This window comes from Staurois parvus, unplaced genomic scaffold (genome assembly GCF_062004578.1).
Source record: "Staurois parvus isolate SC_StPar_1 unplaced genomic scaffold, SC_StPar_1.0 ptg000214l, whole genome shotgun sequence".
Lineage (NCBI taxonomy): Eukaryota > Metazoa > Chordata > Amphibia > Anura > Ranidae > Staurois > Staurois parvus.
The window spans coordinates 337,457-356,534 of record NW_028318010.1 but is presented as its reverse complement, the minus strand read 5'-3'; the positions used below and the strand labels follow the sequence as shown (position 1 = coordinate 356,534).

At 43.4% G+C, this 19,078-nt stretch overlaps 1 protein-coding gene across 1 annotated transcript in view; it reads left to right on the top strand.

Annotated features, from left to right (window-relative positions):
- The first annotated feature begins 2,580 nt into the window (after nt 1-2,580).
- Nucleotides 2,581-19,078, top strand: part of STK40 (serine/threonine kinase 40) — a 68,291-nt gene continuing 51,793 nt past the window's right edge. The window contains exons 1-2 of the mRNA XM_089678977.1: nt 2,581-2,709; nt 16,640-16,758. Of these exons, the coding sequence (XP_089535103.1) occupies nt 16,647-16,758 (112 nt within the window). The 5' untranslated portion in view covers nt 2,581-2,709; nt 16,640-16,646. The remainder of the gene's footprint in view (nt 2,710-16,639; nt 16,759-19,078) is intronic.

The window sequence follows — 19,078 nt, the reverse complement described above, 5'->3', positions numbered from 1 at the left end:
TTCATATATGTGGTCCCAGTCTTCAGGTGAAAGTTGGATTTGTAAGTCAGCGCTCCAGGCCTTGCAAGCTTTCCTAGTTGAGAGGTCACTGGTGTGTTCGAGACAAGTATAAAGCAGGGATATAACATGTCTCTGGGGTGAGCCCATTGAGCAATGTTTCTCAAAGGGGGTAAGATGTCTAGTATATTCTTTTAGATGGGGTGATCTATGGATAAAGTGGTGGAGTTGTCTATACATCCACAGCGTTAAGGTTAGGGTAGGCCATTTATTCATAAGGGGGTCTCTGGATAAGAGCGATCCGTCTTTGAAGAGGTGATGCAGACTCACGCCGTCTGTGAGGCCAGATCCCGCAAGAAAGGCATGCGACATACCAGGGGGGAAGTCTGGGTTCAATATGACAGGAGTGAGTGGGCCAGGGGTGGATGAGAACGCTGTGTGCTTGCTGATCTGATGGTAACAGGACAAAGTAGGGCCTATGAGAATGTGTCCCTTGAGTTCAGATGGAATGTGTGAGTTTAGCAACCAAGGGGAGGTGGCGAGCGGGGTCTCCGAAAAAGCAGCTTCCAATTCAACCTAGGCTTTGCGAGCATGGTTCGTGGACCAATCCACTATTCTTGCCCTTTGACTTTGTAATAGCGGGAGATGTCAGGTAGCCCTATACCTCCACATGTTTTGGGCATGGTTAGTTGGTCAAAAGTAGACTTTTTATATCCACTGTAAGTAGTCCTGTTTTTATTATACATATCTTCAGAAGACCAAGAGGAGCCATGTGGACTCCATCCCCTTGTACTGTGGTGTATTGTAGCAGGTTGGTTGTATGCAATACTACTACACTGCTCAACAAAATTAAAGGAACACTTTTTAATCAGAGTATAACATCAAGTCAATGAAACTCCTGGGATATTGATCTGGTCAGTTAAGTAGCAGAGGGAGTTATTAATCAGTTTCAGCTGCTTTGGTGTTAATTAAATTAACAACAGGTGCACTAGATGGGCAACAATGAGATGACCCCCAGAGCAGGAATGATTTTACAGGTGGAGGCCACTGACATTTTTTTTCCTACTCATCTTTTCTGTATTTCACTAGTTTTGCATTTGGCTAGGGTCAGTGTCACTACTGGTAGCATGATGTGATACCTGGACCCTACAGAGGTTGCACAGGCAGTCCAACTCCTCCAGGATGGCACATCAATACGTGTCATTGCCAGATTTGCTGTGTCTCCCAGCACAATCTCAAGAGCATGGAGGAGATTCCAGGAGACAGGCAGTTACTCTAGGAGAGCTGGACAGGGCCGTAGAAGGTCCTTAACCCATCAGCATGACCGGTATCTGCTCCTTTGCGCAAGGAGGAACAGGATGAGCACTGCCAACCCCCTACCAGCAGGCCACTGGTGTGAATGTCTCTGAGCAAACAATCAGAAACAGAGTTCATGAGAGTGGCCTGAGGGCCCAATGTCCTCTAGTGGGCCCTGTGCTTTTCACAGATGAGAGCAGGTTCACCCTGAGCACATGTGACAGACATGAAAGGGTCTGGAGAAACTGTGGAGAACGTTCTGCTGCCTGTAACATTGTTCAGCATGACCGTTTTAGTGGTGGGTCAGTGATGGTCTGAGCAGGAATATCCATGGAGGGACACACAGACCTCTACAGGGTAGACAATGGCATCCTGACTGCCATTAAGTATCGGGATGAAGTCTTTGGACCCATTGGCAGACCCTACACTGGTGCAGTGGGTCCTGGGTTCCTCCTGGTGCACAATGTGACGAGAGTATGCAGGCAGTTCCTGGAGGATGAAGGAATTGATACCATTGAATGGCCCCCACACTTGCCTGACCTAAATCCAATAGAACACCTCTGGGATGTCATGTTTTGGTCCATCCGACGCCATCAGGTTGTACCTCACACTGTACAGGAGCTCAGTGATGCCCTGGTCCAGAACTGGGGGGTAAAAACCCCAGGACACCATCCGTCGTTTTGTCAGGAGCATTCCCCGGCGTTGTCAGGCATGCATACAAGCATGTGGGGGCCACACAAACTATTGAGTACCATTTGGAGTTGCTGCAATGAAACTACCCTGCTGCATACTTTTTTCACTTTGAATTCAGTCCTCTGTAGGTTGATCATTTTCTTTTCCATCAAACGATGGGGCATCCTCATGTTCCTAACACAATACCCAGTCCATGTCAGTATAGATAGCCAGCATGAGATTTATCCCCATTGAGACTTGATGTGTTTCCAGTGTCTAAGGATACGTCTACCCTCACACGCTGTACATACCTCCCAGCACAATACACGGCCGCTAAATCCCGCATTACTTTTGCTAACAACGTGAGCACAATCATTCCACTACGGGAACTTTAAATCATTATCTTCTGTATCCAATCACAGCAGCCTCCATTCACAGGCAGCGACCAATCACAGCGCCGCCTCTCGGAGCGACAGCATTACCTTTTTTATAGAAGGCGGAGCTACGCGTTACAGCTACTGTAATAGAACGGGCCAATTAGCAGCAGCTTTATTTTGGGCGGCTAGGGAATCAGGCTTTATTACAGGGAATGTGAGTGGATGCTAACGTTTTGCGTCATTTCCGTTGTCAAGTGCGCAGCGATGGAGAGCCGGGGTTGGTAGGCGACTGAGGCCTCCCGGTGTATCAGTGACTACCCCGGGGCATGAGCTCGTCTTGAGGAGGCCCCGGCAGTCGTGTACAGAGGTATGGAGGGGGAGTGGTGAGGTTGCCGCTTGGGTCAGCTGTGTTTGTGGAGGAGGGGGTGCTTGCTAATCCCTTCAGGTAGGGGGGGGGGGGAGTGGGGGTCAGGTGAGCGGAGGATAATGGTTGGTGCCAGGATTTGTACTCCTCCAGGACTGGTGCAAGGAGACCGATTAGCCCGCTGTGCGGCTTTCTCCAGCCATGGCTTTGTCTGCTGGGGGCAGGTGTGTTGGAGTGTGGGGGGATGCGGTGTGTCTACAGCTCGGGGGTCACCTTGGATCACACACCGCTGGAGTAATCTCTATTGATGATCAGGAGGGGATCCTACCCTACCACCTGATAGGACTGTACATTGTCACCTCTCGGGGAATCCTGCAGGATGGTACATCTGATGGGCCAGCTTCTCATTTCTAATAAAGACATTCTTCCTCCTTGACCCCACACCTTGCATTGGGAACTTCCATGTTTACAAATACACTTTTCTGGTTCTCTCACTCCTAAACACAGTGAGAGGACAGCACAAGTCCACATCTTTGTATATCTCTACGTAAGATCATCCTTGTGTACAGACAATAGACTCATCAATGATCATCATCCTCCTGGCTAGAAGAAATGGTTGCACCCCTAGAAAGTAGACCTTCCAACCTGTATAACATGGAGGATCCCTTGAAATAATGTTCTTGTTGCAGGGGACCCCTACTAATTTCTGCTATAGTCATAGCTGACTGTAGTGGAACCCTTTCCCATCAGCCCCGGTGTCTCTTTTAAAAAGCTCTGAACACCAGAGGGTGGAAAGATTGACCATGTAACTACTTTTATTGGCTGGTCACATGATTGGCAGTCATTCCCGCTGGCTTCTGATTGGGGGGGGGGGGGGTTCAAGAGCTGTCTTTCCAAGCTCAGCCTCTGCTGGCAGAGCATTTTCAGCACAGAAATATCAGCTGCCCGGTGACGCATATGTGCAGCCTATTACTGCCACTTATGTGTTACGCAGTTGTAAAAAGGAAGAATCTATACCTCCCTGTTATCCTTATTACAGATAGCCAAAATGATCATTGGGGTCCCTTATCTGAGAGGCATACAGTGCTCCTTGCTCAAGGAACACCTAGCCAGCTCTGGAGGAACCGTAGGGCTGGAATAAGGCAGGTTAGTTCCCATCTCCTGCAACAGTTCACACCACAAAAACGCACTCAATCTGTTCCAGATACTTTTCTGCATGCACATTTTGATGCATTCTGGTGCATTTTGATGCATCTATGGATGTGTTCCAGATGCTTTTTTTTCTTTTTTACTGTACTGGGCTCTGGTGCATTTTTTATGCCTTTTACCTTTTTCCCTTACAGCTCAAGGCAGGAAAAATGCAGCATGTTCTACTTTTTTTTTTTTTTTTTTTTTTTTTTTCTGGAACAGACCACACTGGTGTGTACTATGCCATTGGAAACCATATAACCTGCTTTCATGAGTTTTTGATGCAGAAAAAAAAAAATGCACTGGACTGCATGTGGTGTGAACTGGCTCTAAAACAATAAAGCAGCTCCAATCCGATCTCTTGTAACAGTACCAAAAAAAACCGGGTGGACACTTTAAAAAAGATTTTATGAAAGGTTCACTTAAGGCTTAATCAGATGTGCAGCAGCAGGGCAGTTGACGGATGGCTGGAAGGCAACATGTTTCCTCCTCACTGCCTGCTTTAACCCTGAAAAAAAAACCCACAAACCACCATGCTGCAGTTCAATTAACTTGAAGGTACTGCTCACCTGCAAAGCTTTTCAGCCACAGCATGTGTACAACCTGAGCGGTTGCATGTCCTTGGTCAGGGGGCAGTAATGTCACAGCTCAACCACCTGCTTTTACCACCCCCAGCTACATATATGTAGCAGTTTGACCGCCCCTTTATTACATACTGAAATGTTACTTTTTCTCTCAATGTTTGGCATAGATACTGGCCTTTGTAAAGCGGAACTTGATTTGCTTTGACTACAGCACTACGGTGTTCCAGGGCTCTCTGACGTCCACTGACATCTTTGGCATCTGCTTCCAGGTACCAGTCTTCAGGCGTTTTCATTGGCCATGCCAAGATATGTCACTCCCACATGCGCAACTGGAGTTCATTCATCTCAGTATTTCTGAAATTGTGCACTGAGTTGCGCATGCGCAGCTCAGTGTACAGGGCAGACAGGCAAGAAACTTTAGTGCAGAAGAGTTCTCATATGTCTTCTGAATTAAAGTCCTGCCTGTTCATCAATTTGTTTTGTGAAGTTCAACTTTAAATCCCATAGCAGGTTTGAGACAGGACATTTTGTTTGCTTGTATTGGTAAACCCACATACGGGATTATTTTTTTTACTTTCAGTATTCAGTATAATTTCTTGCCCTTTCCAGGATTACAATGACCCTCCCATCTCCACCTTCCTCTACCTGATCATTTTCATGAAGAGGGAAAAAAAAAACCAAAACACAAAAGGTCTATATTACCTCACCTGAAGCCTCAGTCAGGTGACACTGCCAGCCCAGGTCATCCTTCTCTTCTGCTTAATTCCTGGAAGGTTCTTTTTAAGCTGTTCACATCACTGCCTGTGAGACATGGACACCTCCTATTGGATGGCTGCTGGTAGAGCCCTTCCAGTAGAGAGAAGTGTACGACGTCCTAACAAGTTACTAGCAGAGGACTAGTGATCTCGGCACTACCGTGGCAATGGATTCACCATGTAAAGGGGTTTGGCGGGAGACTAACTTGATGTGTTCGAAGAGGGTGGGAAAGGGGTAGGGTGAAAAAATATTTATTTTCAATATGCCATACTGGTTATGGTTACGTGGGATCAAAGCTGAGCTCCAGGAATTTGTAAAAAGTGAAGGCACACTACAAGTTAAGTCCAACTCTGTGCATGACTTATCTCTATTACATTTGATAGCTTTATAGAACTCCCAAAAGACAACTGTTGCTGTAGTTGTGGGTGCCCAACGCCAGAGCTTCTGGTCTCTGCATCTTCAACAGCAGAGTTGCTGCAGCTGCTATGCCCGTCCTTCCCCCTCCTGCTCAATTACAGAAGCCTACACAAAATACAAAGACTTCTGTAAATGTGCAGCAGAGGAGGTGAGGGGCAGGTATAGCTGCTCTGTGTGCTTCTCTTCTCCCACAGCGGGAGTGTATCCTCAGCAGAACCATAAACTTATCAAATAAGTCCAGGTGTCATGCACCTTGTTGGTGCTGAATTCCTACCTAAACTGTTTACAATCATTTAGGCCCTTGTATTACATACTTGTAGGCATAGAGGTTGTACAATCTGACTGGAAAGTGTGTGGTAAGCTCACCACACAAACTGATGTATAACAATTGACCGCAGTTTAAAGCTTTCCCAATTATACCCCTCTCACACGGAGAGAAGTCCACTGCAGTCAGCAGGGAACATGTGAGCAGATATGTGCTGCATCCTTGCAAACGGACACAAGTTCGTTTACATCTGCCTTTCCATGGACTTTCCAATCAGGATCAAGACGCCCATGTGAAGGGGGCCTTAGGCTATGTTTATACTAAATAGGTTATTTAAATGCAGGAAAATGTTCTGGAATGTATAAGCAAATTTGTTTCCCAGATCAAGTTATCCTGTGTTCATCTCATCTGACCCACAATGCACAGAATTCTAGTTAATCTAAATGCAGCCAAGCTGACTGAACCTAAAGGCTTCAATGTCTGTCTAGGTTTGTACCCTGATTGCTGAAGCCACCGTTCTCATGTAACTGCTCATCTAAGTTACCCTGGAAGCAGACTGCTTTTGTTCAGGGATGGCATTTGTGGCCACAGCTAATGAAAGCAGAATGCTGCTGCATCCAGATCTGAGTAGAGCTGCTTATTCACCTCATTCGCCAGAGCTGCCTATTCACCTCATTTGCCAGAGCTGCCTATTCACCTCATTCGCCAGTCTGAGGCCCACACTCAGTGTGATTTTTACTATAAAATATGCATTTGAGTTTAAAAAGTCCTAGAAAAGCATAAAGTTGCAGGTATGTCAGATGAATGAGGCCTAACCTAACTAATGTTCAAGTATGAATTAGGGCTCATTCACAGAGGTGCACCGCCCCATACAGAGTGAGGAGTTATTTGTTTAACTTTCCCAAGTCATCTTCCAGGCCTGATCGGATACATAACTGTTGTGTGTGTTTTTTTTGTTTTTTTTTGTACTATCAGGCCCTCGATGCAGGGGCCTGCTGAGTGTGGTCATCCTCTATACAAGACAGCCTTTGGACTTACACTGGGCTTTTCTGCCAGCTCCTGGCAGCAAGATAGTGTAATTAGGATTACTTTATTACGCCTGTTTGCATTTAGTTTTAAAGTGACATTAAACCTTCATTGTATTTTTTTTTTTTTTCTTATATTAAAATAACAAACGCATTATACTTACCTGCTCTGTGCAATGGTTTTGCACAGAGCAGCCCTGATCCTCCTCTTCTAGGTTCCCCTGCTGGCGCTCTAGGCTCCTCCTCTTTAGTGAGTGCCCCCATGGAAAGTCGCTTTCCATGGAGGCACCTGTGTGAGTGGCTTAGCCCCGCCCCCTCACAGTATTTGACAGCAGTGGGAGCCAATGGCTCCTGCTGCCATCAATCTGCCCAGTGAGGAGGGAAACAACGGCGAGAACTGCTGTCTCGTGCACTTCACTAGATCAGATCAGGCTCATGTAAGAATAAGGGGTGTAGCTTGGGGGATCCTGCAGCACAGAAGGTGTTTTTAGCAAAAAAAAAAAAATGCATTAAGGTAAGAAACCTTAAGGCTTTAGAACCACTGTAAAGTGGGGTTCCAGCTGCAAAAAAATAAGTCCGCAGTTTTTGTATCTGCTGACTTTTGAAATACAGCCATTTACCTGTCCAGCAGTGTCCTAACCACCGCTGGTTTCACTAGCCGTCTTCTCTCCCTGGTGCCGGCATCCTTAGTATGGGCACCCGGCTGTGACAGCTTGTGTCTTCACAGCCAGGTGCCCACTGCGCATGTGTGAGAAGCACTGTGCTTTGTGAATGGCCCCGTAGTCTTCTGAGACCTGTCATGTGTCCCAGAAGACTATGGGGAGGGAGGGGGAGGACAACGTCCGCTTCCAATCACCTAGGCCAGTGGTGGGCAACCATTTTTTTTTTTTTTTTTTTCAACTGAGCCAAATCTCGCCAAAACCACGATTGAAATTTTATTTTGAGAGCCGTATTTTTAAAACTGAAAATTCATCCCCCCTATAGTAATTCATTCCCCATATTGTGTCAATTCACTTACCTTTGCTCCGCGCGTTCCTCTCGCCGTGTTCCCGCGCCGTTCTGGTCTTCAGGGCGGACTGTGAGAGGAGCGGAGTTCGTCACGCTGCCCCGCCTACATCCTGACAGCCAATGTTTGCCACGCTCCGCGGGCCGGATTAAAAGGTCCGCCGGGCCGTAGTTTGCCCATTGCTGGGCTAGCTGCATTGTCCTGACTTTTGGGGCGGCCGCCCGAGAGGAGGGAGGGTAGCGGGCGCCCGGCACACAGAAGAGCCGCATTTTAGTGTGTAAAGAGCCGCATGTGGCTCGCGAGCCGCGGCTTGCCGACCACTGACCTAGGCAATCGCACTGGAAGTTGGAGCTGGTTCCTGTCAAATTCAGGTACCCGCTCCCCAAAGGTGCCAGTCCTTAATAGGGAGCGGGGGGCAAAGCATTAAAGCAGAACTTCCCCTTTTGGGTGGAACTCCTCTTTAAGCCTGCCTTGTTCGAGATTCTAACCATCTACGTGTAGGCTGCTTGCACCCAAGTCATCCATCTGATATTTATTTATTTTTTTTCTCATGTGATTGACAGCGGTTATAGCTGCTAGCAATAATCGCAGTGTTCTCCCAACAGGAATGGCGTGAGCCTCACCCACCCCTGCAGGGAGAACACAATAGCTCCGTGAGAGATTCCCCCATCAACACTGACTGTGTTGATGGGGGATTTGAGTGATTCTTTCCTGCAACCCTTTGTATATGGCTGGCTTTAGACTGTACAATGATTATTCTTTTTGATTGCAGGTAGTTTCCCATGCATTTTGTTATATTGTCTGGGATGTGCAGCTAATTAGTCTGTAAGTGTGTTGGCTTCTCTCTGATAGCACATATGACTGGACAAAATGTACTTCTATCAGTTGCTATTATTTAAAGTGTATGTGAAGTGCTGCATTATTGAAATGTTCATGTGACTGCAATGCACCTCTTGCACTTTACAAATGTTTTCCTTGTAGAAAAAGGTTTTACATTTCTTAAATACTTTAAACTCTATAATAAGCAGTGTACACATTGCATGGTTTGCCTTTGGACATTATCTGTAGGCATTTCCTTGTGTGTGCTTTGACAATAAAGAAAATCTGAATTTTAATTTTGTTTGAAGTGACCTGGAACGATATCCTTATTCTGCAAAAACAGTTCATACTCTGCCACATACCCTATCTCAGGGGCAAGGGTGGCTATGTTCCTCTGTACAGTGAGACCATGGGGAAAGATTGCAGGCTCCCACTAATAAAAGGAGGCTGAGAGCAATAAAGGGTACTTTTTGAGTTGGTGGATCAATCCCCTCCACCTGCCCTTTTCCACGCAGCCATCTTTCAAAGCTCCCACCTTTCCTCCGTGCATGTGCAGATCTGTCACCAGTCTCTGCCAGGTGTTTGAGAACTGGCTAGGGATCTGTACATGTGCAGGGGATTTCTGTGCATGTGCATACATGCCTCCAGATTTTGGGATATGAGCACTGTAGAGGTCGCAACATCTGTACTGAATCTTGCAGCATGCATACGCCTATGGTATTGGGGGTGGATGTGAGATGGCAATGCTAGGAGGCCTAGGCTGGAAAGCAAGAGCACACAAAAGGTTACTACACTATGAAAAAAAAATTATGAAACCTTTTTTCCTATTTTTGTAAGAGGGAGGAACAAAAAGAGAAGTTTACTGTAATGGGTAAAATCTGTTTTAGGAATACATTCTTGGGTAAATTTTTTTTAAAATCTGATTTTAGTGTCTCTTTAAGCCCTGCCACCTTTTTGCCTCTTTTACAAGTAAAAAACCCCAAATTTTGAAATGCACTTCAATGTATTTGTTCATTTTTGATCTTTCTTTCTATCCCTAATAGCTGAACACAGCATTTTCTCCCATTTGCACAGTCCCTTATGCAGGCCATAGATGGGTCGAAAATCGGCCGATTTGTCGGCCGAAAATAAAATCGGCCGATTTTTGGATCGTTAGTGGGCGATTTGGTCGGCCGTTTTTCGGGATTTTGGCCGTTTTTTTTTTTTTTTTTGGTAAAGTTGGAAAAAAATCGGCCGATCGGCCGATTTTCGCGGCATTAATGGGCCAATCGGCCGATTTTTTTACCGATAAAAAAATCTGCGCATGAGCAGTGACCTGGAAGAGGATGAAGGAGAGGATGAAGGAGAGGATGAAGGAGAGGATGAAGGAGAGGATGAAGGAGAGGATGAAGGAGAGGATGAAGGAGAGGATGAAGGAGAGGATGAAGGAGAGGATGAAGGAGAGGATGAAGGAGAGGATGAAGGAGAGGATGAAGAAGTAGGATGAGGATGAAGAAGTAGGATGAAAATAAGAAGAATTCCAGTCCAGCAAAAAGTATCTCTGCAGAGAGCTCCGCTATTTCTGACAGTTCTCTGACAGTTCTTTGACATTTACAGCGGTTGAAACATTGTATCTATTTGTTTCCAAATAAAAACATCTGTATCCTAAATGGAAACAAATAGATACAATGTTTCAACCGCTGTAAATGTGAAGGAACTGTCAGAGAACTGTCAGAAATAGCGGAGCTCTCTGCAGGGACACTTTTTGCCAGCTGTAGAAGGGATGAAAATCGGCCGTTTTTTTTTTTTTTTTTTTTTTTTTTTTACCATTGATGGTAACGTCGGCCGCTTGAACGACCGAATTTTCGTTTTTTAAAAGAAAAATCTGCCGTTTTTTCTCCCCATCTATGGCCTGCATTAGAGGTTGCCTTACAGGGATCAGGTGTGAGGATGTGTTCAAAAGTACAGAAGTGTTGCACTATGTATTATACCTTAATAACGTTGGTGTGTTTACATCATTGTTATGCACTAGAGACTCCACTGTAAGAACACATTAAATATTTCAGTTCTTGTGAAGCTGATTAACTGAAAGTGTGTGTGTGTGTGTGTGTGTGTGTGTGTGTAATATATATTAATGAGCATTTTAAATCTGAGCTCTTGTAACACAACTTAATGCACAGTTGAAAACATATTGCTGCCTATGCAGGTTTGGCATTCACCTCTTTCCAAGCCTGTGGCAGATGGGTGAGCACGTGTCCTACAGCATGTCTGATTGGCAGACTGTGCTGTCACTTTTTTTTCCAATAGAAGTTCTACTGTATAGCGGATTACAAGACCAAAACAAAAAGTTAAAGTTCAGGTACATATACAAGCTTCATTTTACAAATACGTGTAATTTTTAAAATGTAAAAACTACATTGAAAAATCCCCCTCCTAGCGTTTTTTTTAGCTGTGGCCTTCTTGAGTAGGGACAGATGATTCATACTCCATGGACTTCCTGGAATCCATCTGCCCTTAGCTCGGAAATGCAGGCAAGAGGGTGTGCTATGCTGAGAAAGCCCCTCCTCCAGATTAAAGAAAAAAAATGCCCATGCAGATTCCAGGGATGTATGACCTCATTTCCGTGGCCTAGGCCAGAAACCAGGATGTTGAAAAAGTATTTTGTATTTACATGTTTTAATCTATTTACTAATGCTAGCAGCATAATGATTATAAATAGTTAATGCAGATTGAGGGAGTTTATACCTGTATCAATTCTTTTTATATCTGCATAGAGTTCAGCTTAAAGGAGAAGTTTTTAACCTGGGGATCACAGTGTAGTCTTGTGATTTGTTTTCAGCTGACAGCGGGCTAGAGCTGGCTGATATCACAGAGCCATTCCAGGCTGTGAAGAAATCCCAACCAACAGGATTCACCTAGAAGCCTGCACTGGCATCCGACGCAGCTTCTCAGTGATCCCCCGATAGCCTGAGCTGCTCTTAACCCCCCCATGCTGTGTTCCAGTGAGCGCTGGAGGGGCAGAGCACAGAACTAGCGACTGACAGTCATGAGCTCTTTTGCTCACGGAACACTGAGAACCGAGCGATTAGCGATCTTTGATTGCTCAGCTCTCAGTCTTGGAGCTGGCAAGGGAAAGATGTTGCATTGTATAGAGTAGGAAACCTAGTAGAAAAACCTCTTCTGATAAGCATAAGTGCTCGACATGGTCAACTGTGTAGGATTGTAACTCAGAATAAGAAAACTGCTGCAAAAGTGACTGCAGAGTTCAATCCCAGTCTTCATGGTACTGAGATTGATCCTCTTTGGTCTCTATCATTTTTTGCCTCATATCTATATGAACTGGAACAATTTTTGCATGAAGAGTGGTATCAGGTTCTGGCATTCACAATCCAAGACTTTCTGTTAGTTCCCAAAATTCAGGCCGTCTTGGATGCCAAAGGAAGTCCAAGACCATATTGGATAACGATTTTGTTCTTTTACTTGGGGTTTCCATAATTTTGTCCAACCCCTGTAGCCGCTCAGAGTAATCTCCAGCAGCAGTGAAGGAGACACAGCAAGGTTGATTTTTAGCAGAAGCAGCACCCTGCAGGTATTGGGATACACCCCACTAAACATAACTAATATGTTTGGTGCTCAATACCATAGCTTCACAGGCCATTTTTTGGTAAAAGAAGAGTGTATTTAATTTTTGAGCATATAAGCATTACACCTGCTATCGGTAGATCACGGGTGCAGTGCAAGGCTCCTGCAGATTGTCAGTGTAAGCTGTCTGCTCTAACCTGGTATGGGCAGACAGCTACACAATGACAGGAAGATTCAGTTAAATACTAGTGTTCTCTAGCACCCTGGTAATTCATCACAACGGCTGCTAGTATTGTGGTTAGTTCATTCACAGAATAGAAGTAAATGAATGACGCAGCCGTTTGGGTGGGAACCCAGCACAGCCTCTTAATTTTCAAATTGTGATAGCAGGTGCGGGGAGAAAGTCCCCAGCAATGTGGGAGAGACTGCAGGAGCGGGAACCTGTTACATGTTCCACCCTAAAAATGGGTGGTGCATATAATGTCAAAGCCTTTAAGTTTTAGTTAGTATGAATTGACCAGACCTGCATTATGTGTAGTGTATAGTTTAAAACGGGAAGATTTGTTTTGCAGAGTGACAATGAGCATATTATGAATGCCTAGGTTTGTATATAGAGGTGCTAGGAATCACCTTGTCTTTACCTGCTTTTTTTTTACATGTTTTCTGAGTGGATTTTTGTATGTAAAAAAACTAGTAAACTACTATAAACTGCACCAACTTTAAAACTTCATTTTTTTTTTTTTTTTTAATTCTTTGTAAATCCATGACACATTTGCCTCTGAGTTGTTGTGGTGATTAATATGTGGCGACAGTCCCATTTCCTTTCTTTACGCATGTGCTCCCATAAATACAGTGGTCTCCGTTTCAGTTTTGCTCTGCTGTCTGTGGACATTATAATTTGGTATCCTTGCATCAAAGGAAATGTGAGGGTAGAACTACAGGAGTCTCCTTTTTGTGTTGGGTGTTTTTGTTCTTGTTTTATTTATGTATTTTAAGGAGTTTTTGTTTTCTTTTTTTGTCTCTTTCTTAAAGACAATCTTTTGGGTTTGTGATCCCGATCCTGGCTTCAGTATCGTGTGGGTTTTTTTTTTTCCGTTTGTTTGCTGTTTTGAAACCCAAGTTTTTAGTGTCACTTTAAGCTTTAATTACAGCTCAAGTGGGAGTGCATGTGAAGTTTCACAGAAAGTGAAAGCAGTTTGTATATGTAGCTCATAGATCAGCAGAAAAGGAATGTTAGGGTTTGTTTTTGTAAGGGTAGTATTTTAGGTGATACTCAGCATACTGCAGGCTTGTAGGAAAAGAATGCATGTCTGAAGAAATATTAAGAGTGACTTTTCCTTCTTCATTGCTCCTGCTGTAATCAAGACGTGTGGTTATAATCTGTGTCATGTTGCTTTTCACAATGTCTTGCATGTGCAAGACGTCAAGTTTGTTTCCATTGTGTGCACACTTCTGGAAAAATTGAAAGGCCTAGTTGTCAAACCTTGTTCAGGAATTGTTTTGCAGTGTGTGTGTTGTGTGTGTTTTTTTTTTTTTTTTTCTATTTGTTTATTCAAGTCTTTTGAACTTGTCTACACCTATCTTCAGTAGAGCAGTACAAAAAGTAGAGACTGTCCCGTTTTGATCAGTGGGTTGGTTTTAGAGTACTTTTTTTATTGAACTGGAATAATAGTGCAAAATACATACCTGAACTCGAGCAAACCTTTTACACGGGAACTAGTGCAGAGTCAACCTTATGAAATACACTGCTCAAATAAATTAAAGGAACACTCTTTAATCCAAGTATAGCATCAAGTCAATTAAACTCCTGGGATATTCATCTGCTCAGTTAAGTAGCAGAGGGGGTTGTTTGGTGTTACTGAAATTTAACAGGTGCACTAGATGGGCTACAATGGAAAAAAAAAACAGGAATGGTTTTACAGGTGGAGGCAACTGAAATTTTTATTTTTTTTTCCCCAACTCATCTTTTCTGACTGGTTTTTCACTAGTTTTGTTTTTGGCTAGGGTCAGTGTCACTACTGGTAGCATGAGGCGATACCTGGAGCCTACAGAGGTTGCACAGGCAGTCCAACTCCTCCAGGATTGCACATCAATATGTGCCGTTGCTAGAAGGTTTGCTGTGTCTCCCAGCACAGTCTCAAGAGCATGGGGGAGATTCCAGGAGACAGGCAGTTGCTCTAGGAGAGCTGGACAGGGCCATAGAAGGTCCTTAACCCATCAGCAGACCTGGTATCTGCTCCTTTGTTCAAGGAGGAACAGGATGAGCACTGCTAGAGCCCTACAAAATGACCTGCAGCAGGCCACTGGTGTGAATGTCTCTTACCAAACAATCAGAAACAGACTTCATGAGGGTGACATCATCCAACATCCTCTAGTGGGCCCTGTGCTCACTGCCTGGCACCATAGAGCTCAATTGGCATTTGCCATTGAACACCAGAATTGGCATATCCACCACAGGCGCCCTGTCCTTTTCACAGATGAGAGCAGGTTCACCCTGAGCACATGTGACTGACGTGAAAGGGTGTGGAGAAGCCGTGGAGAACATTATGCTGCCTGTAACATCATTCAGCATGACCGTTTTGGTGGTGGGTCAGTGATGGTCTGGGCAGGCATATCCATGGAGGGACACACAGACCTCTACAGGCTAGACAATGGCACCCTGACTGCCATTAGATATCTGGATGAAATCCTTGGACCCATTGGCAGACCCTACACTGATGCAGTGGATCCTGGGTTCCTCCTGGTGCACGACGATGCCCGGCCTCGTGTGTATGCAGGCAGTTCCTGGAGGATGAAGGAATTGATACCATTGAATGACCCCACGCTCGCCTGACCTAAATCCAATAGAACACCTCTGGGATATCATGTTTGGGTTCATCCGATGCCGCCAGGTTTCACCTCAGACTGTCCAGGAGCTCAGTGATGTCCAGGTCTGGGAGGAAATACCCCAGGACACCATCTGTTGTCTCATTGGGAGCATGCCATACATTTTCAGGCATGTGGGGGCCATGCAATCTACTGAGTATCATCTTGATTTGCTGGAATTAAATTTTAGCAAAACTGACTAGTCAGCTGCATCATTTTTTCACTTTGATTTTCGGGGTGTCTTTGAATTCGGTCCTCTGTGGGTTGATGGGTCATCCTTGCGTTCCTAAAACATTACCCAGTCCATATTAGCATAGATATCCAGCATGAGATTTTCCCCATTGAGATCTGATGTGTTTTTTTAAAGTGTTCCTTTAATTTTTTTTGAGCAGTGTACTTTGATGCAATAATGTATATTAAAGTAGACCCTGCTACAGGAATCTGGGAAATACAAAAACTAAAGGTAACTGAATGCTTTCATAGACACAGGAATACAGAAATACAACTTATCTATTTATACCTTTTATTTGTAAAATGTAACATCTGCTGTTTTGTAAGAATGAGTTGTTTTCTTCAGGCTGTTGTAGAGCATTTATCTTGCGTGTTAGCACAGCGGCTCTTGTGATGCAACATATGTGAGTCAGAGTACACTGCAGTTTTCTAATGAGCAGGTTATCTTGTCCTCCGTGGCAAATACTCTCAATAGCAGGTCACATTATCATTAATTTTAGTGTGTAATAAAACTAGTGTGGTTATGTAATAATGTCATCACTTTCTGTCAAATATTAACTCAAGTCATATGTCAAGAAGCTGTGATGTGCCGTCTGTAGTGCAGTGTTGTTTTTTTTTTTTGTTGACAGTTTGTACATGGGTAGCTTTTTTTTTTTCTCATGCCCAGTTAGGAACTGATCAAAGAAGAATTGCTGGGAAATTAGTCTACATTTCTGTTCTGATATATCTGAGTACAGCAATATTTTTGTGCAATTTTCTTGTTTGTACACAGCACATTTGTATAACTTGAAAACAATGTTGATAAGGTGGTGATGATTTGAACTCTGATCTTATCTGACTGTATGTTGGGCTATTACATCTTACACCTACTTGGCTGGAAGCTCGGATGGGTAGGGGCCACTGGACATTTGCTCTTCTGCTGAAAAGATTTCATAATTTTACTTGCATATTTAATTTGTTTGACGCAATGAATTAAAACTCAGATGACCTATCCTTCTTTTTTTTTTTTTTTTTTTTTTTTTTTTTTTTGGGTCCCTGTTGTACAGTATTCAGTGCATGTGCTTTTGAAAGCAGATGGAGAAGTGTCTGTTCAGGAACAGACTGTAAAATCTGTAGGAGGAGAAACTATGTTGAAGGGGAAAAGGCACACATGTGAGCAAATGAATAAGCAACGTTTCACCCCATGCATCCGTCTTTTCTCACTTTCCTTTTCCAGATAGAGGATGAAGAGGAGAGCATCTGAAAGGGATTCTGGAGAGACCTCTGCCAGATCCAAGGCACTCTGCACCAGTATCTCGGGAAGTAATGCAAAGAGGGCAGGTCCTTTCATTCTTGGTAGGCTTGAGTCTTGTTTGTGGTTTTGTTTTTTTGTTTGTGTTGTGTGGGTTTTTTTTTTTTTTTTTTTTTTATATATATTAAATACTGTGTAAAATATATAATATTTATTAATCACAAGCCGTGATAGCAAACGGTAGTATCTGTGCTGACATGGGCAGATGTCCCAGATGTTCATACTGGTGTTTTTTTGTTGTGTTTATTTGTATGTATTTTATTTTTTTTTTTTTTTTCTTTCTTTCCCTTCAGCCTGCAGGTTGAACAGAAAAAGTCTAATAGGTTCCTCCATCCACACCTTGCAGTGTGGATGGACAAATCTCCCACTGTGGCTGCATCTGAATGGAAAACAGCCTAAGTAGAAAAGGGTCCCCCCCCTCCAGCATGCTGCAAGAAAAGAACCCTTGCTCTCACTCTTTCCATGGAAGCAATGGTCTCTCTACATACAGTTGTGTTCAAAATTAATAGCAGTCGAGCATCACTAACCAGATCAGTCACTGTTTTTGGTATAAAGTATATTGCAGGGCCCTCAATCCCCTCATGTTTTGCATTGTATTCTTGTTCTGTCACATGTTCTGTCCCCCTTTGTATTGTACAGCGCTGAGTGAACTATTGGCGCTTTATAAATATTGTATAATAATTTCTACATAGCAAATTTAATAGTAGGTGTTGTAGATTAATATAAAACCAACAGACATGGCATGCATGCTGCTGATTCTGTGTAATTGAATCTAATTGAAAGGGGCATGTTCAAAATAGCAGTGTTGAGTTTAGTTAGTGAGGTCATTCATTCTATGAAAAAAACGTGTCAGCTGACCCTTATTTAAGGATGAAAGCCGCAAATGTTGTACATGCTGGGTATAATGCATTTCTCCCTGAAAATCTGAGTAAAATGGGTCATTCCAGACATTGTTCAGAAGAACAGCATACCTTTTTTAATTAAAAAGTTGATTGGAGAGGGGAAAACATATAAAGAAGTGTAGAAACTGATGGGCTGCTCAGGTTAAATGGTCTCAGATGCTTTAAAATGGAAACCAAAACCAGAAAGACGTGGAAGAAAATCTAAAACTACTATTCAAATGGATCACAGAGTAGCTAAAATAGCAAAGCTAATGAAGAGCTCCAGGGTGATCAAAGAAGGTCTAAAGTTACCTGTGAGTACTATAACAATTAGACGCCTATGTGAAGCAAAGCCATTGGAAAGAAGCCCCTGCAAGTCACATTGTTGAAAAATGACGTGCTGAAGAAATTACAATTTGCCAAAGAAGACATTCACTGGCCTAAAGAGAAATGGCGCAACATTTTGTGGACTGATGAAAGTAAGATTGTTCTTTTTGGGTCTAGGGGGCCACAGACCGTTTTGGCAGATGACCCCCAAACACTGAATTCAAGCCACAGTACACGTTTAAGACAGTGAAGCATGGTTGCGCAAGCATCATGATATGGGGATGTTTCTCATACTATGGTATTGGGCCTATTTATTACATACCAGGGATCATGAATTGGTTTGAATACATCAAAATAGTTAGAGATCATGTTGCCTTATACCAAAGAGGAAATGCCCTTGAAATGGGTGTTTCAACAAGACAACGACCCCAAACACACCAGTAAACGTGCAATATCTTGGTTCCAGACCAACAAGATTAACATTATGGAATGGCCAGCCCAATCCCTGGATCTTAATCCAATAGAAAACTTGTGGGGTGACCTAAAAAATGCTGTTTCTGAGGTAAAAACCAAGCAATGCAGAGGAATTTTATTATTGAGTGAAATTATCCTGGGCTGAATACCTGTTCACAGGTGACAGTTGGTCCACTGCATGCAATGCAGATGTGAAGCAGTTCTCAGAAACCGTGGTTATACAACCAAGTATTCAGTGATTCACAGGGAAGCTAAATCTTCAAGCATTTTTCAGTAAATGTTTGAGAAATGCAGACACTGCTATTTTTTCAACAGCTTAATATTCATTTTTCTTCACTTTTTCTGTAAAGTAATAACAAATTTGAAACCTTTTCTTCATGTTTTGATTTGGAATAGACTGTGCAGTGTTCCCAGTGCATTTGCGTATATGGAAATAAAAGCCATTATAAGGGTTTTGAGCTTTACTTTTTTTAAACACTATTTTTTTTAACACAACTGTTGGTCTTACATGCCCCTACTGAGTCAGATCTATAGCTCTGCATTCAGAAAAGTGTATGTTCTTGCTAATTGGAAACTCTGCTGTTCTGCAGAGAGCTAGGATCCCTCTGTATAGCATGCTGTCAAGGTACAGGCTTTTTGCCTAAGCTGTGATTGTTTGTTTTTAAAACCTTTTCTTTTGGTG